This window comes from Henckelia pumila, chromosome 3, assembly GCF_033568475.1.
Source record: "Henckelia pumila isolate YLH828 chromosome 3, ASM3356847v2, whole genome shotgun sequence".
NCBI classification, from domain to species: domain Eukaryota; kingdom Viridiplantae; phylum Streptophyta; class Magnoliopsida; order Lamiales; family Gesneriaceae; genus Henckelia; species Henckelia pumila.
Window position 1 is genome coordinate 72,572,954 of NC_133122.1, and position 22,931 is coordinate 72,595,884.

General features: G+C 39.5%; 1 protein-coding gene across 3 annotated transcripts; it reads right to left on the reverse strand.

Moving 5' to 3' along the window:
- Positions 1 to 17,904: 17,904 nt before the first annotated feature.
- On the reverse strand, positions 17,905 to 20,773 carry LOC140891636 (uncharacterized). Of its 3 annotated transcripts, XM_073300227.1 has the most exons (6): positions 20,201 to 20,773; positions 19,080 to 19,207; positions 18,731 to 18,761; positions 18,598 to 18,638; positions 18,378 to 18,403; positions 17,905 to 18,092 (listed from the first exon to the last, which is right to left on the reverse strand). In XM_073300227.1, the coding sequence occupies exons 1-5, from the start codon at positions 20,342 to 20,344 to the stop codon at positions 18,379 to 18,381; spliced, it is 369 nt and encodes a 122-aa protein (XP_073156328.1). In that variant the 5' UTR covers positions 20,345 to 20,773; the 3' UTR covers positions 17,905 to 18,092; position 18,378. The 3 variants fall into 3 exon arrangements, with proteins under 3 accessions (XP_073156328.1, XP_073156329.1, XP_073156330.1); XM_073300228.1 differs by lacking the exon at positions 18,378 to 18,403; XM_073300229.1 differs by lacking the exons at positions 18,378 to 18,403; positions 18,731 to 18,761.
- Between the last annotated feature and the right edge of the window lie 2,158 nt (positions 20,774 to 22,931).

The following is a 22,931-nucleotide window of genomic DNA, read 5'->3' on the forward strand; positions in this document are numbered from 1 at the left end:
TCAGGCGGAGTTGAAAATGAGGCAGAGACGTTGGATGGACTTGCTTAAGGACTATTATTGCGAGATTAAGTACCATCCGGGAGCTGATAATCTCACCGCTGATGCATTGAGTAGCAAGGTGCGACTATCCGCACTTCAGACTTGTTCGATGTCTAATGCGATCAGTGACTGTTGTACTTCAGGATATACTTACAAGCATAAGAAAGGTATGCAGAGTATCCAGATGTTTGCGATATTATCTGAGCCAGCTTTGTATTCGCGGATTCGAGATGCTCAGATGTCTGATTCGAAGACCCAGCATTTGGCTCGTCTAGATAACGAGGGTAGCTCATCTGGATTTCACTATCAGTCAGATGGGTTTCTGTGTTTGTCTGGTAGGCTTGTGATTCCGCAGGATGTAGAGTTGCGAGTGAAAGAGTGGGTGCCCAGTGAGCCAACTTGTGGCTATGGGCTTTGATGACTCTTTGTACAAACGATCTTTTGTTTAATGTAATTTACACTTTTATTAATGGCAATGACTTTATCTTTCTTCATATTGTTATATTGTGATATACTATTGTTGTTTTGATAAAGACCTTGAATATACTATAGTGTATGTAAGATGTGGTAGAACATGGGGATGTCTATCATGAAATACATCTTATAGTCACTGTATATTCTAAACTGTTCCTAGTCAATTGAGCCGTCCGATAATAAGGATAAGGATCGCTCGAGTTTGAGACTAGCATTTGCGATGCGGAGTACCACGTTTCATTGGTAGGGAACATGGAGATGTTCGAAGCATGCAAATGGATATTCATAGGATGAATAATCGAACTACCCTATCCGGACTTTCCAAGTGGTTATCACTTATCGAGTGGATAAAGTCCGCGGTTTTGGTTGTACACCATTAGTCCTTACTACTTGAAACATCATGGAGACTCTATATGCTAGTACTGTGCTTTGACTCGTTTACCGACTCTATGGGGGTCATCAGGTGTCGGGATTGGGTACAGTTACAACACATATAGGAGTCGATGCATTGTTGTCAAGGATTCACCACATACTTGCGAGTGTGGATATCCTATGCGATCTGAGGAGATATTAGTGTGACGAATCTCTGGCCAGAGTACTTGATGTGATTTAAGAAATGGTTTCTTAGTAGCACATGCGATGTCACTAATTTGATCTTCAAGATGTATTGCATAGTTATCGAATCTTGAGCGACTCTCGATATACCAATGGTTGTTGATTCGATCGGGATATATGGATGAAGGGACCGTACTGTACGCGAACCAAAATCTACTGGTTCTTGTAGGCACTATCAGTGATACCTAGGGAATCATGGGGCGATGTTGCTAGGCGCTTTACCATGATTCGTTGGGCAAGTCGGAAATCGTTGTTCCGAGTCACAAGGAGTTGTGAGCCCACGGCTAGCTGTATCCCTGAACCATTGAGGGTCACACAGTGTAATGGAGTTTTAATCCCCGTTGAGATAGTTAAATTTAAAGAGTTAAATTTAATGAATAAAGAAGTTGGACTTCTTAAATAAGAGTAAGGGAGTAGGATTTCCTAAAATGACATAGGGATGTACATTTTTGGAAACCACTGAATTCGGATTCAGGAAAATTTATCTTGACTTTAAAATGTGCAGAAATGGTTTCTGTGCACATTGGTAAAATCGGTTTATCAATCGGAGTCACGATGAATTTTATATTAATTTTTGAACATGCGGGCTTTGCTTGTCGGGCCTCAACTTATGACTAATGGGCCCTAAGGTGTTAGTGGCCTGCATTATAAATAAGTTATTACAGTACAGAAATTAAAAACAACAGGTCATAATTTTGAGAGCAAAATTTCGAAAACCCTAGCCTCCTCTCTCTCAAATATTTCGGCCGCCCCCTTCCCTTCTCTGCGTGAGAAATTCCGGTCTGTGATTTTGAATTGCAGTCTGGAATAGCGAATCAAATTCGTTTATTCTCTTCGTAGAAAACTTCTGATAGATTTTCTAGTGCAATCTATCAGAGGGATTAAACCTCCATTCGTGGACCTGATTGAAGGAGTTCATCGGTTCCAGGGAGAGACAACAAGAGCAGAGAAATCTGTTGGAGTCCAATAATCTCTATTCGAGATTGAAGGTAAAATTTAATAATAGTTATTTAATTTTACACACACAAATAATTTAATCGTTAAGAGGTTGATACCCACACTATGGAATTGTTCCATAATAAAATTTTTAAACTTCCGCTGCACCGGGTATCAATCGTGATTGATCTGAGAGCCGCGTTTTCCAACAGTGGTATCAGAGCCAGGTTGCTCAGATCAAACGATTAAATTAATCGATTGTACAAAAATTTTTGAGTCTCGGTTTTTGAAACAAAATAAATATTTTTAAATAAAAAATTTTTTCGGGGCAAAACCCGGGCAGCGATTGGATCGCTGCCCGGTGGGGCAGCAATTGTTGCTGCCCCGGGCGGCGCACGGCGCCGCCCAAAGGGGGCGCACGGCGCCGCCCACGGCGGCGCGCTCAGCGCCGCCAGGGAAGCGCTCGGCGCTGCCCAGCGCTGCGCAGGGCGGCGCACGGCGCCGCCCAGGGGCGGCGCCAGGCGCCGCCAGGGCAGCAACTGTTGCTGCCCTAAAGGGGCAGCCGGGCTGCCCCGGCCCGCGCCCACGGCTGCGGGCCGGCCCGGGAGTGTCCCGGGCGGCCCGCGGGAAAAATTAAATTTTTATTTAAAATTAATTTTAATGTGTTAAATTTTATTTTTGGTCCGGTCAAAAATTGTTTTTGATTGGTTCACGAGATTTCGGATCGAATTGTTCGAGTCCGTAAACTTTAAAATTGATTTTTGGATAAATTTGAATTTTTGGAAAATTTTAATATTTTATCCTTAAATTGAATTTTGAAATCAATTATTTTTGGTACAATTGATGATAAGATTTGATCTTATGAATATATTGAGTAAAATATGATTTTATCCATAAAATTGGATTTTGTAGATAAAATATGATTTTATTTGATAAAGAGATAAAATATGATTTTATATGTAAAATGAGATTTTATATATAAAATATGATTTTATCCTGTTTAAATTTGAATTGCCACTGCATGTTATCCAATAAATTAATTTTGAATTAAATGTTATTGGATAAGGATGATCGATTGCCATGACCAATTTTGTAGGTGTATGTTAGGAATTTACATTTGTTTTTATTGTTGTTGGTTTTATTAATGGGCCTGGTTTATGGCCCAGTATGAATGTCATATGTAATAAAAGTGGGCTTGGTTTATGGCCCGTTCCCACCCCTAAAAATGTATCCCCTACTTGTCATTGTTATTTATTGTAAATACATTAGATTTAGTGGGAGATCAAGATTTGAAGATGGTGGGCCCAGCAGACAATAAAGACGAAGAAATGTAAATTGGAAGCACATGTAATAGGATTGCATTGCATACTGCATATTACCTAGGATTGGACTAAGACTCGTGATTGGCAACCACGGGTCAATTAGAAATGGAATCGATCATCCTATATAATATATGATATTATGATTGTATGCATGTTTTAGACATAATTGCGTGAATCCGGCAAGCATGCAATAATTTGAAATTGATGAGACAAATTTTTATAATTAAAAATCCCTCATTTTAAATATGATTTAAAATTGATATCAAGATAAATAAAGGAAATTTAAATTTGTTTAAATGTTCCTACCTTCCATCAACGGTCAATGTATGTGATGCTACCCGCGAATACGGTCCGGCTCATATTATTGGGGGGGCCCGTCCGTCGGAAAGCTGTACATTGGATCGACACATGTTGTAAGTTGGGTGGAACTCCCATGGGATCGGCTCATATTATTGGGGGATCCACATGGCGACCGTCCATCACAACTTAATATTGATGGGTCATCTTGACATGTCACTTTAAACGGCGTCATATTATTGGGCCCTTATTGGACATGAGGTAAATACATGGGGGTTGCTTTGGAAGCAATTGGGCTCTACCTTTTGAGAATTATGGTTGGCTGATATTATTCGGGACCATAAGTTTGTCAATTGGACTCCATGTTCTCACTAAGGAAAAAGGTTTCCCGCTTTCACTAGAGGGTAGTGAAATTGTTAAAATAGTGGGAGTGAGATTCATAAAATTAAATTCGCCTATTTTATGTCTTAGTAAATTGCTTAAACAATCATTGATATATGTCTGTTTTTCTTTTCAGTATTTCATACAATGAATTCGCGTAATCCATTATTCTCGATCCTCGAACAAAACAAGTTAACTGGCGCAAACTATACGGAATGGTTCCGGAAGTTGAAGATTGTCTTGACTTCGGAGAAGATGCTCTACGTGTTAGAGAAATCACCTCCGAAGGAAGCACCAGCTGACGTAAGTCCGGAGGAATTGGCCAAACTTGATGCATGGTGGGACCATGACATCAAGACCAAATGCTATATGCAAGCCTCGATGTCTGATGAACTCCAGAGGCGATTTGAGGACACCGTGAATGCTGCTGACATTCACGCTCAACTCAAGGAACTTTTTGGGGCTCAATCGAGGGCTGAAAGGTTCGCTACTGTTAAGGAGCTAATGACGTGTCGCATGCGTGAAGGGACTTCGGTCCATGATCATGGGGTACGAGTGATTTGGCTCATACAAAAGTTAGCGACCCTTGATTTGGTGTTGGAGCATGAACTCAACGTGGATTTACTGCTTCTGTCTCTTCCTTCTTCGTTTGACGGATTTGTGGTAAATTTTAATATGAACAAGATAGAGGCCACCCTTGAAGAGATGGTCAATATGCTTGTGACATATGAATCCACACTAAAGAAGGATAAACCAGCTTTCTTGGTGGGCTCCTCATCTTCTACTAAGAAGGGGCCAAGTACGAAGGGCAAGAAACGTTCTGCCCCACCCAAGAAAGTCGAGCCCGAGAAGAAGCACAAGACAAAGGCTTCAAACAATGGAAAATCCAAGGATGTTTGCCATTACTGCAAGAAGCCCGGTCATTGGAAGCGCAACTGCATCTAGAGCAGTTGGGAACTGCAAAGGGTATGTTCTATATTGAAATAAACATTTCACTTAATACTACTTCTTGGGTATTGGATACCGGATGTGGATCTCACATTTGCAATGATTTGCAGGTGATGACAAAAAGTCGCAGGCTTAGAATGGGTGAGACCCAGCTGAGGCTCGGGAATGGTTCCAGAGTTGAAGCTACAGCCATTGGAGATGTTTGTTTAATTTTGCAGAACGGTTTAAGTTATTTTTAAGAGATGTTTTATTTGTTCCGTATTTAATTAAAAACATTATTTCTGTTTCTATGCTAGATAGAGATGGTTATTCTTGCAATTTTGTGAATGGGATTTGCAATATTTACAAGAATGAATGTTTGATTGGAAATGGACAACTTGAAAACGATCTATACAACTTAAAACTGAAAGACGTTCCAATAAATTATATTGATAAACCGACAACAACAAACAAAAGAAAAATCGATAGTCAAAACCCGGCGAACCTTTGGCACGCTAGGCTAGGTCATATTTCCTCAAGGAGGATGAACAAGCTAGTGGGAGAGGGCATGTTTGATATGTCTGATATTAACTCTCTACCTACTTGTGAATCCTGCCTAAAAGGAAAAATGACTAAATCTCCTTTTAAGGGGAAACCTGAGCGTAGTCAAAATCTGTTGGATTTGATCCATACAGATGTTTGTGGTCCATTTAGAGTTGGGACTCAATATGGCCACACCTACTTCATTACTTTTACTGATGATTATTCAAGGTATGTGTATTTATATTTAATGAAATATAAGTCTGAAGCATTTGAAAAGTTCAAAGAATTCAAGGCTGAAGTAGAAAACAAGCTAGGTAAAAGTATTAAAGCACTTCGATCGGATCGAGGTGGAGAATACTTAAGTACCGAGTTTTTAGACTATCTAAAAGAGAATGGGATTCTCTCTCAGTGGACTCCTCCTATGACACCACAGCTGAATGGTGTATCGGAGCGTCGTAATCGAACTTTGTTGGACATGGTTCGATCTATGATGAGCTTCACTGAGCTTCCACCTTCGTTTTGGGGCTATGCGCTTGAAACGGCGGTATTGTTGTTGAACAACGTCCACACTAAAGCAGTGGACAAAACACCATACGAGTTATGGAATGGCAAAGCTCCTAAGTATTCGTACTTGAGGATTTGGGGATGTCCTGCTTACGTGAAGCGGACAGTGGGAGATAAGTTGGATAGTCGATCCAGCTTATGTTATTTTGTAGGGTATCCGAAGAATTCAATCGGATATTATTTCTATTATCCTGCTGAAACAAAGGTGTTTGTTTCTAGGAATGCCACCTTCTTGGAGAAGGAGTTCTTATTGGATAAGAAAGGCGAGATGATGGAACTCGAAGAAGTTCGAGAAGAACCCGAAATACAAAATAACGATCCTACGCCTCAGGAACCGTTACTGGACACGCCTGAACCTAGAAGATCCGAGAGGACTTCTAGACCTCCTGTTCGATATGGTCTTCTTCTTGAAGGGGATCAAGATGAACCCGACATTGGATGTGATCCAAGAAACTTCAAGGAAGCAATTTCTGATGCGGATTCAAATTTATGGCTTGAAGCTATGCAGTCTGAATTGGATTCAATGCATACAAACCAAGTTTGGTCTTTAGTAGATCCTCCTGATGGAATTGTTCCAATAGGGTGTAAATGGATCTACAAGAGAAAGCTTGGGCCTGATGGTAAGGTATTGACCTACAAGGCGCGATTGGTGGCGAAAGGTTACACTCAAAGACAAGAAGTTGACTATGATGAAACCTTTTCACCAGTTGCAATGTTCAAGTCCATAAGAATCCTTATTGCCATAGCTGCATGGTATGACTATGAGATATGGCAAATGGATGTGAAGACTGCTTTTCTTAATGGAGACATTAAGGAAGAAATCTATATGAAGCAGCCAGAGGGGTTCACATCCATGGGAAGCGAGCATAAGGTATGCAAGCTTCAGAGATCAATTTATGGTCTAAAACAAGCATCAAGAAGTTGGAACCAGAAATTTGATGAAACAATAAAAGATTTTGGTTTCATCAAGAACCCGGAGGAACCGTGCGTGTACAAGAAAGTAGTTAAGGATGCTGTGACATTCTTAGTACTTTATGTTGATGACATCCTACTCATTGGGAATGATGTAGGGATGTTGCAGTCAACAAAGATATGGTTATCAGGTAGATTTTCGATGAAGGATTTGGGTGAGGCATCCTACATTCTTGGGATACAGATCTATAGAGATAGATCTAAGAGAATGATAGGACTCACTCAATCAACCTACATCGACACCATATTGAAACGGTTTTCAATGGATGGGTCCAAGAGAGGACATCTACCCATGTGTCATGGAGTTTCTCTATCCAAGTCTATGTGTCCCAAGACTGATGAAGAGATAGAGAATATGACACATGTACCATATGCGTCAGCTATAGGTAGTATCATGTATGGGATGATATCTACCAGACCGGATGTAGCATTTGCTCTGAGTGTCACGAGCAGATATCAAGCTAATCCCGGTCAAATGCATTGGAAAGCCGTGAAGGACATTCTTAAGTACTTACGAAGGACTAAGAATATGTTCATGGTATATGGAGGACGAGAACTGAAATTGGAAGGCTATACCGACTCTAGCTTCCAAAGTGACGTGGATGACTCGAAGTCAACCTCTGGATTTGTGTTCATGCTCAATGGCGGTGCTGTCTCTTGGAAGAGTTCCAAGCAGGACACCACAGCGGATTCCACCACTGAGGCTGAATACATTGCAGCATCAGCTGCTGCTAAAGAGGCCGTTTGGATGAGGAAGTTCGTCCAAGAGTTGGGCGTCATTCCTGAATTTGTTGGTCCAGTCCCGGTGTACTGTGACAACACGGGTGCCGTTGCTCAAGCAAAGGAACCAAGGTCTCATCAAAGATCCAAACACGTACTGAGGAAATACCACATCATCCGGGAGATTGTGGAAAGAGGAGACATCACTGTCGAACGAGTGGCCTCTGCAGACAATATCGCTGATCCGCTTACTAAGCCCTTGCCAGGACCATTGTTTGACAAACATCGCGAAGCAATGGGTCTACGTAGTATGACTAGTTGGCTATAGGGCAAGTGGGAGATTGAAAGAGTGGGTGCCCAGTGAGCCAACTTGTGGCTATGGGCTTTGATGACTCTTTGTACAAACGATCTTTTGTTTAATGTAATTTACACTTTTATTAATGGCAATGACTTTATCTTTCTTCATATTGTTATATTGTGATATACTATTGTTGTTTTGATAAAGACCTTGAATATACTATAGTGTATGTAAGATGTGGTAGAACATGGGGATGTCTATCATGAAATACATCTTATAGTCACTGTATATTCTAAACTGTTCCTAGTCAATTGAGCCGTCCGATAATAAGGATAAGGATCGCTCGAGTTTGAGACTAGCATTTGCGATGCGGAGTACCACATTTCATTGGTAGGGAACATGGAGATGTTCGAAGCATGCAAATGGATATTCATAGGATGAATAATCGAACTACCCTATCCGGACTTTCCAAGTGGTTATCACTTATCGAGTGGATAAAGTCCGCGGTTTTGGTTGTACACCATTAGTCCTTACTACTTGAAACATCATGGAGACTCTATATGCTAGTACTGTGCTTTGACTCGTTTACCGACTCTATGGGGGTCATCAGGTGTCGGGATTGGGTACAGTTACAACACATATAGGAGTCGATGCATTGTTGTCAAGGATTCACCACATACTTGCGAGTGTGGATATCCTATGCGATCTGAGGAGATATTAGTGTGACGAATCTCTGGCCAGAGTACTTGATGTGATTTAAGAAATGGTTTCTTAGTAGCACATGCGATGTCACTAATTTGATCTTCAAGATGTATTGCATAGTTATCGAATCTTGAGCGACTCTCGATATACCAATGGTTGTTGATTCGATCGGGATATATGGATGAAGGGACCGTACTGTACGCGAACCAAAATCTACTGGTTCTTGTAGGCACTATCAGTGATACCTAGGGAATCATGGGGCGATGTTGCTAGGCGCTTTACCATGATTCGTTGGGCAAGTCGGAAATCGTTGTTCCGAGTCACAAGGAGTTGTGAGCCCACGGCTAGCTGTATCCCTGAACCATTGAGGGTCACACAGTGTAATGGAGTTTTAATCCCCGTTGAGATAGTTAAATTTAAAGAGTTAAATTTAATGAATAAAGAAGTTGGACTTCTTAAATAAGAGTAAGGGAGTAGGATTTCCTAAAATGACATAGGGATGTACATTTTTGGAAACCACTGAATTCGGATTCAGGAAAATTTATCTTGACTTTAAAATGTGCAGAAATGGTTTCTGTGCATATTGGTAAAATCGGTTTATCAATCGGAGTCACGATGAATTTTATATTAATTTCTGAACATGCGGGCTTTGCTTGTCGGGCCTCAACTTATGACTAATGGGCCCTAAGGTGTTAGTGGCCTGCATTATAAATAAGTTATTACAGTACAGAAATTAAAAACAACAGGTCATAATTTTGAGAGCAAAATTTCGAAAACCCTAGCCTCCTCTCTCTCAAATATTTCGGCCGCCCCCTTCCCTTCTCTGCATGAGAAATTCCGGTCTGTGATTTTGAATTGCAGTCTGGAATAGCGAATCAAATTCGTTTATTCTCTTCGTAGAAAACTTCTGATAGATTTTCTAGTGCAATCTATCAGAGGGATTAAACCTCCATTCGTGGACCTGATTGAAGGAGTTCATCGGTTCCAGGGAGAGACAACAAGAGCAGAGAAATCTGTTGGAGTCCAATAATCTCTATTCGAGATTGAAGGTAAAATTTAATAATAGTTATTTAATTTTACACACACAAATAATTTAATCGTTAAGCGGTTGATACCCACACTATGGAATTGTTCCATAATAAAATTTTTAAACTTCCGCTGCACCGGGTATCAATCGTGATTGATCTGAACGCCAGTTTTCCAACAGCGAGAGGAGATTTTGTCTCAGGCGCATCGCACTAAGTTGAGTATTCATCCTGGGAGCAACAAGATGTACAAGGATCAACGTACTCGTTTCTGGTGGAAAGGAATGAAACGTAGTGTTTATTAGTTTGTTTCGAGATGTTTGGTGTGTCAACAGGTCAAGGCAGAGCACCGACGACCTGGAGGATTGCTTCACAGTCTGCCTATTCCTGAATGGAAATGGGAGTTTATCACAATGGACTTTGTGACCCATTTTCCGGTATCCCCGAGGAACTGTGATGCTCTCTGGGTTGTGGTGGACCGACTCACCAAGTCAGCGCATTTCATTGCCTATAGCCGAGAGTAAAATGTGGATCGTATGGCTCGATTTTACATTCAGGAGATCGTTCGACTTCATGGAGTGCCTGTGAGCATTGTCAGCGATCGGGACCCCATGTTTACTTCTAGATTCTGGGGGAGTGTTTAGCGTGCGATGGGTACTACTCTCAGTTTGAGTACTGCCTATCATCCGGAGACTGATGGTCAGTCAGAGCGCACTATCCGTACTTTGGAGGATATTCTTAGAGCGTGCGTCATGGATTTTGGTTCAGCCTGGCAGGATCATTTGTCATTGATCGAGTTCGCGTACAACAACAGCTATCATACTAGTATTGGGATGGCACCTTTTGAGGCGTTGTACGGACGACATTTTCGTACTCCACTCTTCTGGGAAGAAGTGGGGGAGAGACAGGCTGAGGGACCGGAGTTTATCCAGCAGGCGGTAGACATTGTTGATCAGATCAAGAAACGGATTAAGACTGCACAGGATCGTCAGGCCAGCTATGCTAACACTAAGCATAGGCCTTTGCAGTTCGATGTCGGGGAGAAAGTGTTTCTGAGAGTGTCACCTTTTCGCAAAATTCTCAGATTTGGCCTTAAGGGCAAGTTGTCTCCCAGATTTATCGGTCCGTTTGAGATCTTGAAGAGCATTGGCGATTTGGCTTATCGACTAGCTTTGCCGCCGCATCTTTTCAGTATTCATGACGTGTTCCACGTATCTCTGTTGCGACGGTATGTGACAGATGAGTCTCATATTCTGCAGCGGTCTGAGGTTCAGGTGAGCAAGGATTTGACCTATGTTGAGAAACCTATTCGTATCCTGGATTATAAGGATAAGGTTTTGCGGAACAAAGTCATTCCTCTGGTTTTAGTTCAGTGGCAGCGCCGAGGCACTGAAGAAGCTACTTGGGAACTTGAGGACATGATGCGTAAAGATCATCCTGAGTTGTTTTAATTTCGGTTTGAGTTGTAAACTCTGTAAGCGTTTGACTGGAATAAAAAATGTTTCTGATTTTTGTTTTACATTCAGTACTTAAGATCTGTTTTCGAGGATGAAACATCTTAAGTGGGGGAGAATGTAGTAGCCCGTACCCGAAATCAGTGATTAAGTGTTAATCAATTCATTAATCCTACTAATTAAGAGTAAACGTGATTAAGGGAACTCTTAATGGGTTAACGGAGTCCGGAATTGGATTCAGAACACTTGAAAATGGTTTGAGGGTCATCGAGTTTGGAGGCTCCGAAGTCAAGGTTCGGACGGTCCGAAGTCAGGGTTCGGATGATCCGAAGAGTGGTTCGGACGCTCCGAACGTGCTGCCGACAGTCATCATAGATGACGTCATTGTGCTGATGTAAGCAATGATGTATTATTGGGTTCGGATGACCCAAAGTCGAGATCGGACGGTCCGATCGTGTTCGGACGCTCCGAAGTCCAGTTCGGACGATCCGAACTCCGTCTATAAATAGGAGGGCCGAGATTCAGATTTAGACGCACCAATCACCTCTTCTCTCTCGATTCCTTAGCCTTCTAATTCAGATCAAGGGAATTCTAGGCGTCCCATCTGGAATCCGGAAGTGGCATAGCGATCCAGGCGTCGTAGCGGAGCTGTGGCCTAGTTTTGAGACACTCGACAGCAAAGGGCTAACAACCGAAGAAGGTATAGCTTTTGCTTCCTAAAAATATTTAGGAGTATGCTTTAGCTTAGTTAAGGCTTTTAGAGCGCTATAATGATAGTAGTATCATTTGGCAGTGTAGCGCGGATTATAGGCGTGGACCTAGGGCTGATAGCACTTGCCTAGTATTTGAGGTACGAAAGTACTGTTCGAGATATCCTGACTGAGTATGCATGTATTATGTGACTGCATGGTTTATATGTCATTGATTTATGCTGCATTCATTTGCATACTGAGCTATCTCCTTCGAGATGTCTGTTAGTAGGGTTTTTCCCTATCCTGTTAGTGGTTGGACTTCAATCGATTTGGGTCCGGCATATCCACTGGTATTATGGTATGGGAGCCACCTCCTGAAGCGACGGCACAGCGTGCTACATACCAGGGCCCGGTCTGTTTCTGTTATCTGATCCTTGACCTCGAGTTTATAGGGAGTTCACTTTGCATGCATGTATACTCATACTCTCATACTGAGCGTTTTATGCTCACGTCTTGTACTCTGTGTTTCTGGACACCCTATTCCATGGGGCAGGTTTGCGATTGGACGAGGCGGGTGGATCCAAGAGGGGCTAGGCAGTTGTTGGCCAGCTGGAGCTTCGCCTAGGTTTTATTCTGTTGTTATTGGATTGATACAACTATTCGATTTGGTTGTATTATATTTGGATATTTACAGATTCCTTTACTTGGGATTGTATAATGTCTATGGTTTCCGCAGTTTTATTCTGATATCCGTTTAATTAAGTCAATTGCATGCCTAAGTTCTGTTTAGTAGGTGATCCGAGTAAGGGTCACTACACACCATATAGGACCTCCCTAGTGACCAAAAAGTTCCCTTGAACTAGCCATGTGCCCGGCTCTAGCTCAAGTCAAGGTTTTAACCGGAAAGCTTAATCCGATCAATCCAATCGCCACAACCAAGATCCTATCCTAATTTCCTCCAACTCCAGCCCTTAACTCCCATCAAATACACTCTTAAGACCACATTTACACCTTTATAAATTAACTTGGACAGACTACCCACATTCATCCATTCCTTCAAAATTCAAGTTCAAATGCCCACAATATCAAGCCGATTTTATAACTTTTCAACATGCAACTTCAAGGATATAACATGACATGATAAATAACTCAAATCCAACCAAAACACATGCAATAGGGTCGGTTAGTCATCAAATTTTCAAGAAACTTCAATTCAATGCAAGTTTTATCTTATTTCAATCCACAACACAACCTAGCAACATGTAGATGCAAATTTTTGAAATTATTAAACCTAGCCTACTGAGTTTTCACCAAAAACCATCCCATACACATATAATGATGCAAAAACTTGAATTTAATCAAGATAGGAACAAGAAACGTAATATTACATGCCTGGTGTTTCAAAGGAACACAAAATCTTGCCTAAACATTGAAAGAACAAGGAAGAAATGGGGCGGTTTTCTGCTGGTCTTCACATTCAACAGCTGATGAGGCCTCCTATGGGCGGCTCCAAAGTGGCACGGTGGTGGTAGAGGGTCGCTGATGGCCGGTGGTGGCAAAGGGTGGTTGGCCGAGGGCTTGGGAGAGAAGGTGGTGGCTAAGGGGATAAGGTTTAGAGAATGGGGTTTAATTTGTGTTGTGTGAAATATTATAGGTGTATTGTATGTATATGTATTAGTGTATGTACGTATAGGTGTGTGTGAGTGGTGTGTAGGCTTAAAAGTGCTACTACACTTATAAAAGTGACACTTTTTGTTTTACAACTTTAGCTCCTTAAAACATTTTGCACCTATTTTAAATTCTAAGTTTAAAAGTCCTAAAATTAAATTTAAGAAATGAATTTTTACTAGTCCGAGTTCAAAAAGGCTAATTTTACAAAATATTGAAAGTTATGCTCAAGAATGCACTTCGCGATTTTTGGCACCCGAAAATTTTTAAAAGTAAAAATCCTATTTATTTTCCTCAACTTTCCTAAATTCTCCCAAAATAAATTTTAAGTTGTGCCGCCAAGTCCACCATCATTGTGTGTGAGATCCGGAGGTTATTGAACTTAAGTATCTCAAATCAATAAATTTAAATATTTTAGTAATTTAACCTTAAAGAAATTTTAAAGCATCAAATCCTCAAAAATTTAGAATTTTAAATATCAAGTATATATAAATTTGGCATGAAATTTAAATTATGGAATATAGGCTTCACAGGGTTAGTACCAAGGGATTATAGTACATATATCGTCTAATTTTAGTTAGAGATCCGTAATAAGGTTGTCTTTTGACAAGATTGTCTAGGACTGAGGATTATTACTTGATTAGAGTAATTTTAAGACTAAGTGTAACACCCCAAATTTATCTTAATTGAGTTTATTTGAGATAATCGGAGATTACAGAGTTCAAGAGCCGACTTGATTTTGATCAGGGTCTATTTTGCAAATATTGGATTTTTCAGGGACTAAAATGCAAATATCAAGTTTATTAGATATTTAAAGGAGATTTGACTTGTCTTCTCCATTCTATCTCCTCCCCTTGGCCGATTCCTCCATTAGAGATGCCTCCCATGCTTCTTCAAGCTTTGTGATTTCGGTTTCTGCTCGATCCGTCTGTTAGAATTTATTTTTGAAGGTAGATTAGCGATCTGGGCAGTGAGAACTTCATTCTATCGTAAGTTATTCTTCGATCGGACGTATTTTTTTTCCGGATGTTGTTAGAATCTATTGAGTTTTGGTTATGCTGTTCTTGAGTTAGTTCTTATCGATTATTCTCAGTCGGTTTTAAATTGAGTGTCGTTCGGAATTCTTATGATTTTTGGAAGCCTAATTCGAAAATGGGGATTTTGAGATGTGTTGGATTTGATTTGTTATTGTTGTTTCAGCATTGATTTGAGTTGTTTTCAATGATGTACTGCTGTCTGCATTTCCGGTTTGATCAGTTTATAGTCGTTACGCCGCTGGTTTGAGTTTTGGGATTTTGAACCGTTTGAATCATAGAACTTTGGACGAAGTCGATCGTCGAAGAGTTGGACGAAGAGCGGTAAAGAGTTTACCTTGAGTCTTGTTGTTTTAGGTTGTATATTTTTTTATATAGCCTCTTTTGTAACGTATCCAGAGTTGGAGCTACTCGAATCAAAAGGTACAAGTAGTCATCGTTTTAGCGAGATAGCACACTCGAGACAGTTGGTTCTTGAGTTTCCCTTAAAATCACATACTTGCATCAATACTTGTTCTAGAATGGGGGACTTGTATTTTGTTATTTGATCTTTGTTATTATGGCTTGATGCTTTATGTTTTTCTTATGCATTCATCTCGAGCCCAAATATTTGATTTCAGCGGGATGTACGCCCTTTTTGTTTAGACGTTTGGTGGCTAAAATACGAGTGGCCTGGGTTGTAGAAGTTCACCTATTGTCACCATAATCCTTATAGTCGCACAAAATTCTAGGGGTATGAGATACGTGGCACCTCCTTGATTGGGAGAGTCGGTGAGTTGTTACGTGATCTCATCCTCGGGATCCCCAAAGCATAGCAGCAATCCCTTGCTTATTAGAGTTGATATCCCGATTTTAAATACATGCATTCCAATTGTATTAACATTGAATATGTTGTTGCATTTATTGTTTTTTAAATATTACTTGTTATTGCATGTTATGTTTCTTTTACTGGAAATATCTTTCTCACCGAAGTTATCCGACTGTTGATTTTTTTTTGTAGGTGTACTTGGCGACAAGTGGAGCAGGATCAAGCCATAGGCAGCATGCTAGGGGTTGAGTTGAATAGAAGTGAGGACTCGGTGTTTTAGAAATCGAATTGTAATTTGAACATGTTTTGTATTCGGATTGTAATCTAGAACCAAAGCATATTCTACTGGTTTGAATAATATACAACACTAGACCTACCTTGTACTCTTTATGTAGATTGTATTGAGTTTGTAGCATTGTGGAATGGAAGAATTAGATTGTGTTAGCATGGATTTTTGTTCTGATGAACTTATATTTTTCTGGTGCAGCAGGGCACGGTCCCCGTGCCACGTCCGTGCAAGGGTCCGTGTCCCCTCGCAAGCTTGGAGTATGCCTTTGTTTCAAGTGCACGGACCCCGTGCCACCTTCGGGTGAGGGTATGTGTGGTCGGACAGGAACTCAGGTTTTTAGTGCAATGTTTAAGCACGGACCCGGACACGGAGGTGGTGCGAGGTCCGTGTGGACTTTAGTTAAATGCACGGATGTGTGCACGGGGTCCGGGCATGTTCTTTAAAAAAACAAAATTTCTTCTTTCTTTTACTACTTTTAATCTTGGGTGTTGTATGCTTAATTATTGTTTTAACCGAGATTAGATGTTTAGAACCGAGATCTCACATTAAGTGGTATCAGAGCCATAAGTTCGTGGTTGAACTAAAAGTGAGCGGGGTAGTTCGAGTCTGCATGTTTTGGCTCCTTGCATGTGTTTGAGTTATTTATTTGATTATTTAATTACATGCAAGCATGCTTTATTATTTGAGAATTAATTGAATTACATGATTATGTGATTTAAATTATAAAGCATGGACTACTTGAGATATAATTGTTTTTGTTATCGACTGTATCTGATTTTCTGAGAGGTTGAAAGGGCACCGCTTTCTAGAGATTGAGATATCTTGTGTCCTAAACTTTGATTATCAGATGAGTCCTCGTCGAGTTATTAACAGAAACCCACCGCCATTTACTCCTCCGAATGAAAAGGCTAATACAAAAACTGATCAGATGGATGCCACAGCGACGCCTATGGAAACCTTGCTGAAGAGGTTCCAGTAGTTTAATCCGTTGATCTTGCAGGGTACAGAGAATCCTGTTGACTGTGAGAGCTGGTTGGACGACATTGATCAGTTGTTCGATTCCCTGGATTATTCAGATGACCGCCGAATCAGGTTAGTCATTCATCAGCTTCGTGGTGTTGCTAAGAACTGGTGGATCACGACGAAGAGAGTCATGGAGAGTCAAGGTACAGTCATTTCTTGGACTCTTTTCAAATCTGAGTTTTATAAGTGGTTTTTCCCAATTTCGTACCGTAAAGATAAGGGAGCCAAGTTTGCCACTATGAGGCAAGGAAACTTGAATATCGAGGAGTATGTAGCCAAGTTTGATAGTTTGCTGAGATTTGCACCGCACATTGCTGACAATGAAGAAGCAAAAGCCGACCAGTTCATTAATGGTCTGAACCCTGACATCTTCACGTTGGTAAACACTACTAGGCCTGATAACTTTGCCGATTCCATGAATCATGCCAAGGGAGCTGAGGCAGGTTTGTGGAGAGAGAGAGGAAATCAGATGGTACCTCAGCAGTAGAAGTAGTCTCAGAATCAACCGTCTCAGCATCAGAATCAACCACCACAGTATCAGAACCAACCATAGAGGTACGAAGGGGGAAGCAGTGGGGGTAACAAGAAGGATCATTTCAGAGGAAAAGGGAAACAGTTCAAGAAGCCAGGGAACAGTTCTTCTAGTTACAGTGGCTCCAAACAATTCGGTTCAGGATATAGTTCTCACTACAAGAAAAAAGGCTAAAGACAACGGTGAAAAACCGTTGTCGTAGGCCATTCAAAATTGTTGTTAAAGACTATGTTGTTAAGGGTGGTGCTTAAAGACAACGGTTAAAAACCGTTGTGTTTGGAGACAAAGATAACAGTTTTTCACCGTTGTAAAACCGTTGTCTTTGCTTTAAAAACAACGGTTTTTCACCGTTGTCTTTAAACACCCCTTTTAATAACACAATATTTAACAACAGTTTTAAAAAGCCTACGACAACGGTTTAAAAACAATGTCTTTTTTAGATATTAAACAAAAAAAATTAAATTAAATTCACAATTTCTAGTATTATAAATAATTTAAAATACAAAATTTGAAAATAAAAAATTTAATATATAATTTTCCAACATTCGAAAATAATATTTACAATGTATAGAAAAAAATCCATAAACAACCAATAAAATGACTACAAATGACACTAATAAAACAAATATCAAGCAACACAACCACCAAAAATGTCTTAGAAATATGTTTTAAAAAAAAGCTCTTGAAAAACTGTAACTCTGATAAGCTGATTTTCGCATCTTCGTCGATATTTGTTTCTTCTAGGAGCGGATCAACCGAGTTCCTTAGACACGTGTGCTACCATGCAACAAAAGAGCACAAGTTGAGGCTTTAATTTGAATGAAGGACGAACAATATTTTCACAAAATTTTATATTTTGTGAATGGTTTAAGAATAGATACTTAATGCTGATTGTATAATGTCATAATATATTGTGACGTCAACTATTTTTAAAGTATTGGATCAGTCCAACCTCGAAGCATATAATAGTGATGATTTTTCTATATATTTGGTTCTTTGCATAAAGTAACATGAACTCGTACTAGCTCAAGCAACTTGTTGAAATAAAAAACAAGGGAGTACCTTAGCAACCCCAAGTATATGAAAATCTGGACACATAGTAAAAGCACATTAAAATTTCAAAATTTTACATAAAGAAGACTAAGAAAAAAGACAACCAAATTACAAATATTTACGAAATAAAAATTCTGGAAAACAAATCACAACGTCATATCTGATGTTAAACTAGATTACACTTGAACATTGTAGTCGGGCCCAAAAAATAAAAGAAAAGAAAACATACCTTGAAATGAACTCGGAGATTGGATCCCCTGGCTTTGTAATCTGCGAATAAAGACATAACAAATCTTTAGAAAAACTTAACGGAGAAACCAAATTCTAAGCTCTGCCACTAAAAACGATAAACGAAGACCAACCTTTCGTGGTGTTATCAGGCTCTCTCGAGTACTTCACATGTCAAAATATTAATAAAGAATATGAAAAATAAAAAGTTAATATCAACATTATAAACTCAATGATTTTTACTACTGTAGAGATTGGTGGAAGATATATACCATCCTGCTTCAGCGGATCGGACTCTGTCTGTTGTTAAGATCAAAATATTATGAATTTTGTTTTTACTTTCATTTGATTGAATACATCAAAATTAACTCAGAACTAAGGTAAGAGATCCAGTTAGTTCTAAGTAAAAAGGCCCGAAACTCTTACTAAAATTCACAGGCATGCGATGCGTGCATAACTTCATAATCTATAATTAGGGCACACCTTATATCGACTGAAAAGGCAAGATATTTAAGATGTGGAACTACACAAGGAGCTTCTTTATCAACCATTGTTCTTCCATTCCCAAAACAGACAGCTACAAAATGTTGAGATGAGAAGAAAGATAAATTCTGTAAAGAACAAAAAATTTCACTCTTTTCAATGATTTCACTAGCACACAACAATATTAAGATATCCCATAAATATGATGGGATTAAAATAACAAATAAGTTTCTAACAGAAAAAGGACTATCTTAAGCAGGTCCAAGAAGAAATAATTTCTAGCTAGGCATCAACATCTTCTTTAAAGCTGGGTTTTTCTGAAATAAAGAAATAAAGGCTAATTAAAGATAGACATAATCCACCAATCTTGAAATAATTTAACCCACAAATAGCACTATTAAAAATTCTGGAGCTGGCAGCGTTTTATAGCAAATAAGAGAGTTGAGATACTAAACTTGCAGCAAAAACAAACAAAACGATGTCAAAGGTCAATTTTGTTCTGCCTTTTACGAGCAAACAATATTGAACTAGGATGAATGACAGTTTCTTTATAAAGGCAAAGAGGTGTGGGGGTGGGGAGGATTTAGTTATTAGATTTGATCATTGATAATATATATGTATGTTGCATTTAATTTAAGCCTCGTTGGAATATAAACTTCAATAGTTTGTTTTTAACAAATCTACCATCTTTTCTCGCCACACAAATTTTGTAACTTCTTTTAACAAGTATGTCAACAAGCCAAAAATACCTATATATAATTACTGACCACGATCCGAAATAATAATAGATCCTAGAAATCTATAGTTATTTTATAATGGATGTAGTTGTGGCTTCCTTTTACAACAGCCACAAATATATAATTCGATGCAGAATCCATTAAAGTATTCGTACTCGAACTTTGCTTTGCTGCAGCCATATTAGCATATAACCTATAACCTATATATATTCGCATATAACATATAATATATAAACTTACGTACTCCATACCAAATCCAACTCCAAATTCTAGGCTTTGTAGAAATTTTATGCATGCAGAAAAAATATATTAACAATACCGAAAAACAATAGTTTCTATCAATATCGCACTTAAATAATTCGACACCAATTATTTTGAACCTACAAACTCCGTTTCGGCACCCTTGTTTGCTTTACTTTTGACTGTGTAATGCTTTTCAACTCGTCTGTCACAGCAAGAGAGAAGAAATACTCCCACTAGGAACAGAGCAGGAAACTCTAATCTCCGAAAAGTCCAAATCGCTGACATAAACCGTTGCAAAAAGGGGATGGTTAGTTTCGAAATTGTTCTATGCTGGAGCACTATGTACGCACAACCGAAATCTACAAAAAACGTGATAAGGGTTCAAATAGGGCAAAAATAGGGCAAAAAGAGAATTCCCACAGTACCTCTCGTGATAGGGGTTCAAATAGGGCAAAAATATCGCAAGCCAGCAAGTTAACGTTAAAAGCTGAAAATAAGCATAAAATTTGTCCAACTCAAAGCCACACTTATCTGAAATCCGAACAACGCACTACTCTGCCGAAAACTCGCCGAAAAAGTGAAACGAGCTGCGAAATTAAGGCTTGGAGTAGGATAGTTCCAAGCTTCGAATCCAACCTATAAACAGCCCAAATATCATGGAAGTTGCTGGAAATCGGTAAGAAAGATAGTTAAAGTGAAGGGAACGGGAAAAGATTTGGGTTTAGGTTATTTTTTTATCCTGTTTTTGGGTAACGTGAGTGTGTATATGTATTTTAAAAAATCAATTTTTTTAAAAAATAATAATAAAAGACAACGGTTCTTCAAAATGTTGTCATAGGTTCAAAAAACCCCCTCATAGACAACGTTTTTTAATAATAAAATACAACGGTTCTCCAAAACCGTTTTCATAGATTCAAAAAACCCGCTCATAGGTTAAAAACCGTTGTCTTTGACTATAAAAAAAGTCCAAAAAACCCGCTCATAGACAACGGTTTTAAAAAACCGTTGTATTTGACCTATGAAAGACAACGGTTTTTTAAAAACCGTTATCTATGAGCGGGTTTTTTGAACTTATGACAACGATTTTCAATAAAACCGTTGTTAAAGGGAAAAAGACAACGGGTTTTTGAAAAACCGTTGTCTATCAAATGATGTTGAATCCTTATATTCTTGTAGTGTCTGGATTTTTCATCTTTGTTCTGTAACAAGTATGGGGTAGACACGCCCAAGAGCAGTGTGTAGAAGTCTTCGGGAACTGCAATATATGTCAGCAGTCAGGACACTTTGCTAAGGGGTGCCCTCAGCGAGGTAAAGATCGAGCTCAGAGTGGGAGTTCTTCTAGATCTACAGCTCAGCCTGAGAGGCAAACTTCTTCGGTTCACTCCTTCCAGCCTCAGCAGCAGAACAGACAGGGAGCTAGGTAACCCGAATGCGAACCAGCCTTCGAAACAGTAGGCACGAGTCTTTTCTTTGAAAAAAGATCAGGCTCATGCAGAACCTGATGATGTTATAGCAGGTAATTGTTCGATTTTTGGTTATTTTGCTCATGTATTGATAGATACAGGTGCTTCTCCTTCCTTTATCTCTGAAAAATTTGTGTTGATGCATGCTTTGCCTACTGATCTTTTGCCTACTGTAGTAGCTGTTACTTCACCTTTGGGTGGAGAAATTGTTTTTGTCAGATTAGTCAGGAACTGTGAACTTTTTTTCGAGGATAATTTGTTAGAATTCGATTGTATTGTACTTGGGTTGTCAGATTTTGACTGTATTGTTGGTATAGATGCTTTAACCAAGTACAGAGCAACCGTCGATTGTTTTCAGAAGGTTGTCAGATTCAGACCTAAAATGGCAGACGAGTGGAAATTCTTTGGTAAGGGTTCTCGATCTAGAATTCCTTTGATTTCTGTGTTATCGATGACTCACTTGTTACAGAGAGGTGCAGAGGGATTTTTTGTTTATGCAGTTGACGTACTAAAATCTAGCCCAGAATTGGTTGATATACCGGTGGTTAGAGATTTTGCTGACGTTTTTCCAGATGATATTCCTGGATTGCCTCCTATTCGAGAGATCGAATTCAGCATTGATTTATTGTTAGGTCTTCAACCTATTTCCAAAGCTCCTTATCGTATGACACCGATCGAATTGAGAGAATTGAAAGAACAGCTTGAGGATTTGATTGCCAAGGGATACATCAGACCTAGTGTATCGCCTTGGGGTGCTCATGTTCTGTTTGTTCGGAAGAAGGATGGTTCTATGCGGCTTTGTATTGATTACCGTCAACTGAATCAAGCAATGGTAAAGAACAGGTATCCTTTACCTCTAATAGATGACCTTTTTGATCAACTGCAGGGTTCTTCTATCTATTCGAAGATTGATCTGAGGTCAGGTTATCATCAGCTGAGAGTGCGAGAGGAAGATGTTCCTAAAACTTCATTCAGAACGAGATATGGTCATTTCGAGTTTATAGTCATGTCGTTTGGTTTGACTAACGCTCCAACGGTTTTTATGGGTTTGATGAACCGTATCTTTCAGCGCTATTTGGATGAGTTTTTTTTATTATCTTCATCGATGATATTCTTATCTGTTCGAAGAACCGTACTAACCATGCAAAGTAGTTGAGAATCGTTTTGTAGATTTTGGGGACTGAACAGTTGTTTGTCAAGTTGTCTAAGTGTGAGTTCTGGTTGGATCGAGTTGTCTTCCTCGGTCATATTATTTTTTGAGATGGGATTTCTGTCGATCCCAGCAATATTAAAGCAGTTATGAATTGGCCTAGACCAACATCAGTGCTTGAGATCCAAAGTTTTATGGTTTTAGCTGGTTATTATCGCCGATTCATCGATGGATTCTCTTCTATTGCCAAGCCGATTAC

Bases quoted from the DNA above. Each gene is read 5' to 3' on its own strand.
- LOC140891636 (XM_073300227.1), bottom strand. From the start codon at position 20,344: ATGTCAGCGATTTGGACTTTTCGGAGATTAGAGTTTCCTGCTCTGTTC. The intron at 19,208-20,200 runs GTAGGTTCAAAA...TGTTCTTTACAG, and splicing joins AGGGTGCCGAAACGGAGTTT to AATTTATCTTTCTTCTCATC. The intron at 18,404-18,597 runs GTATGTTTTCTT...CTATGTGTCCAG, and splicing joins ATCTCCGAGTTCATTTCAAG to ATTTTCATATACTTGGGGTT.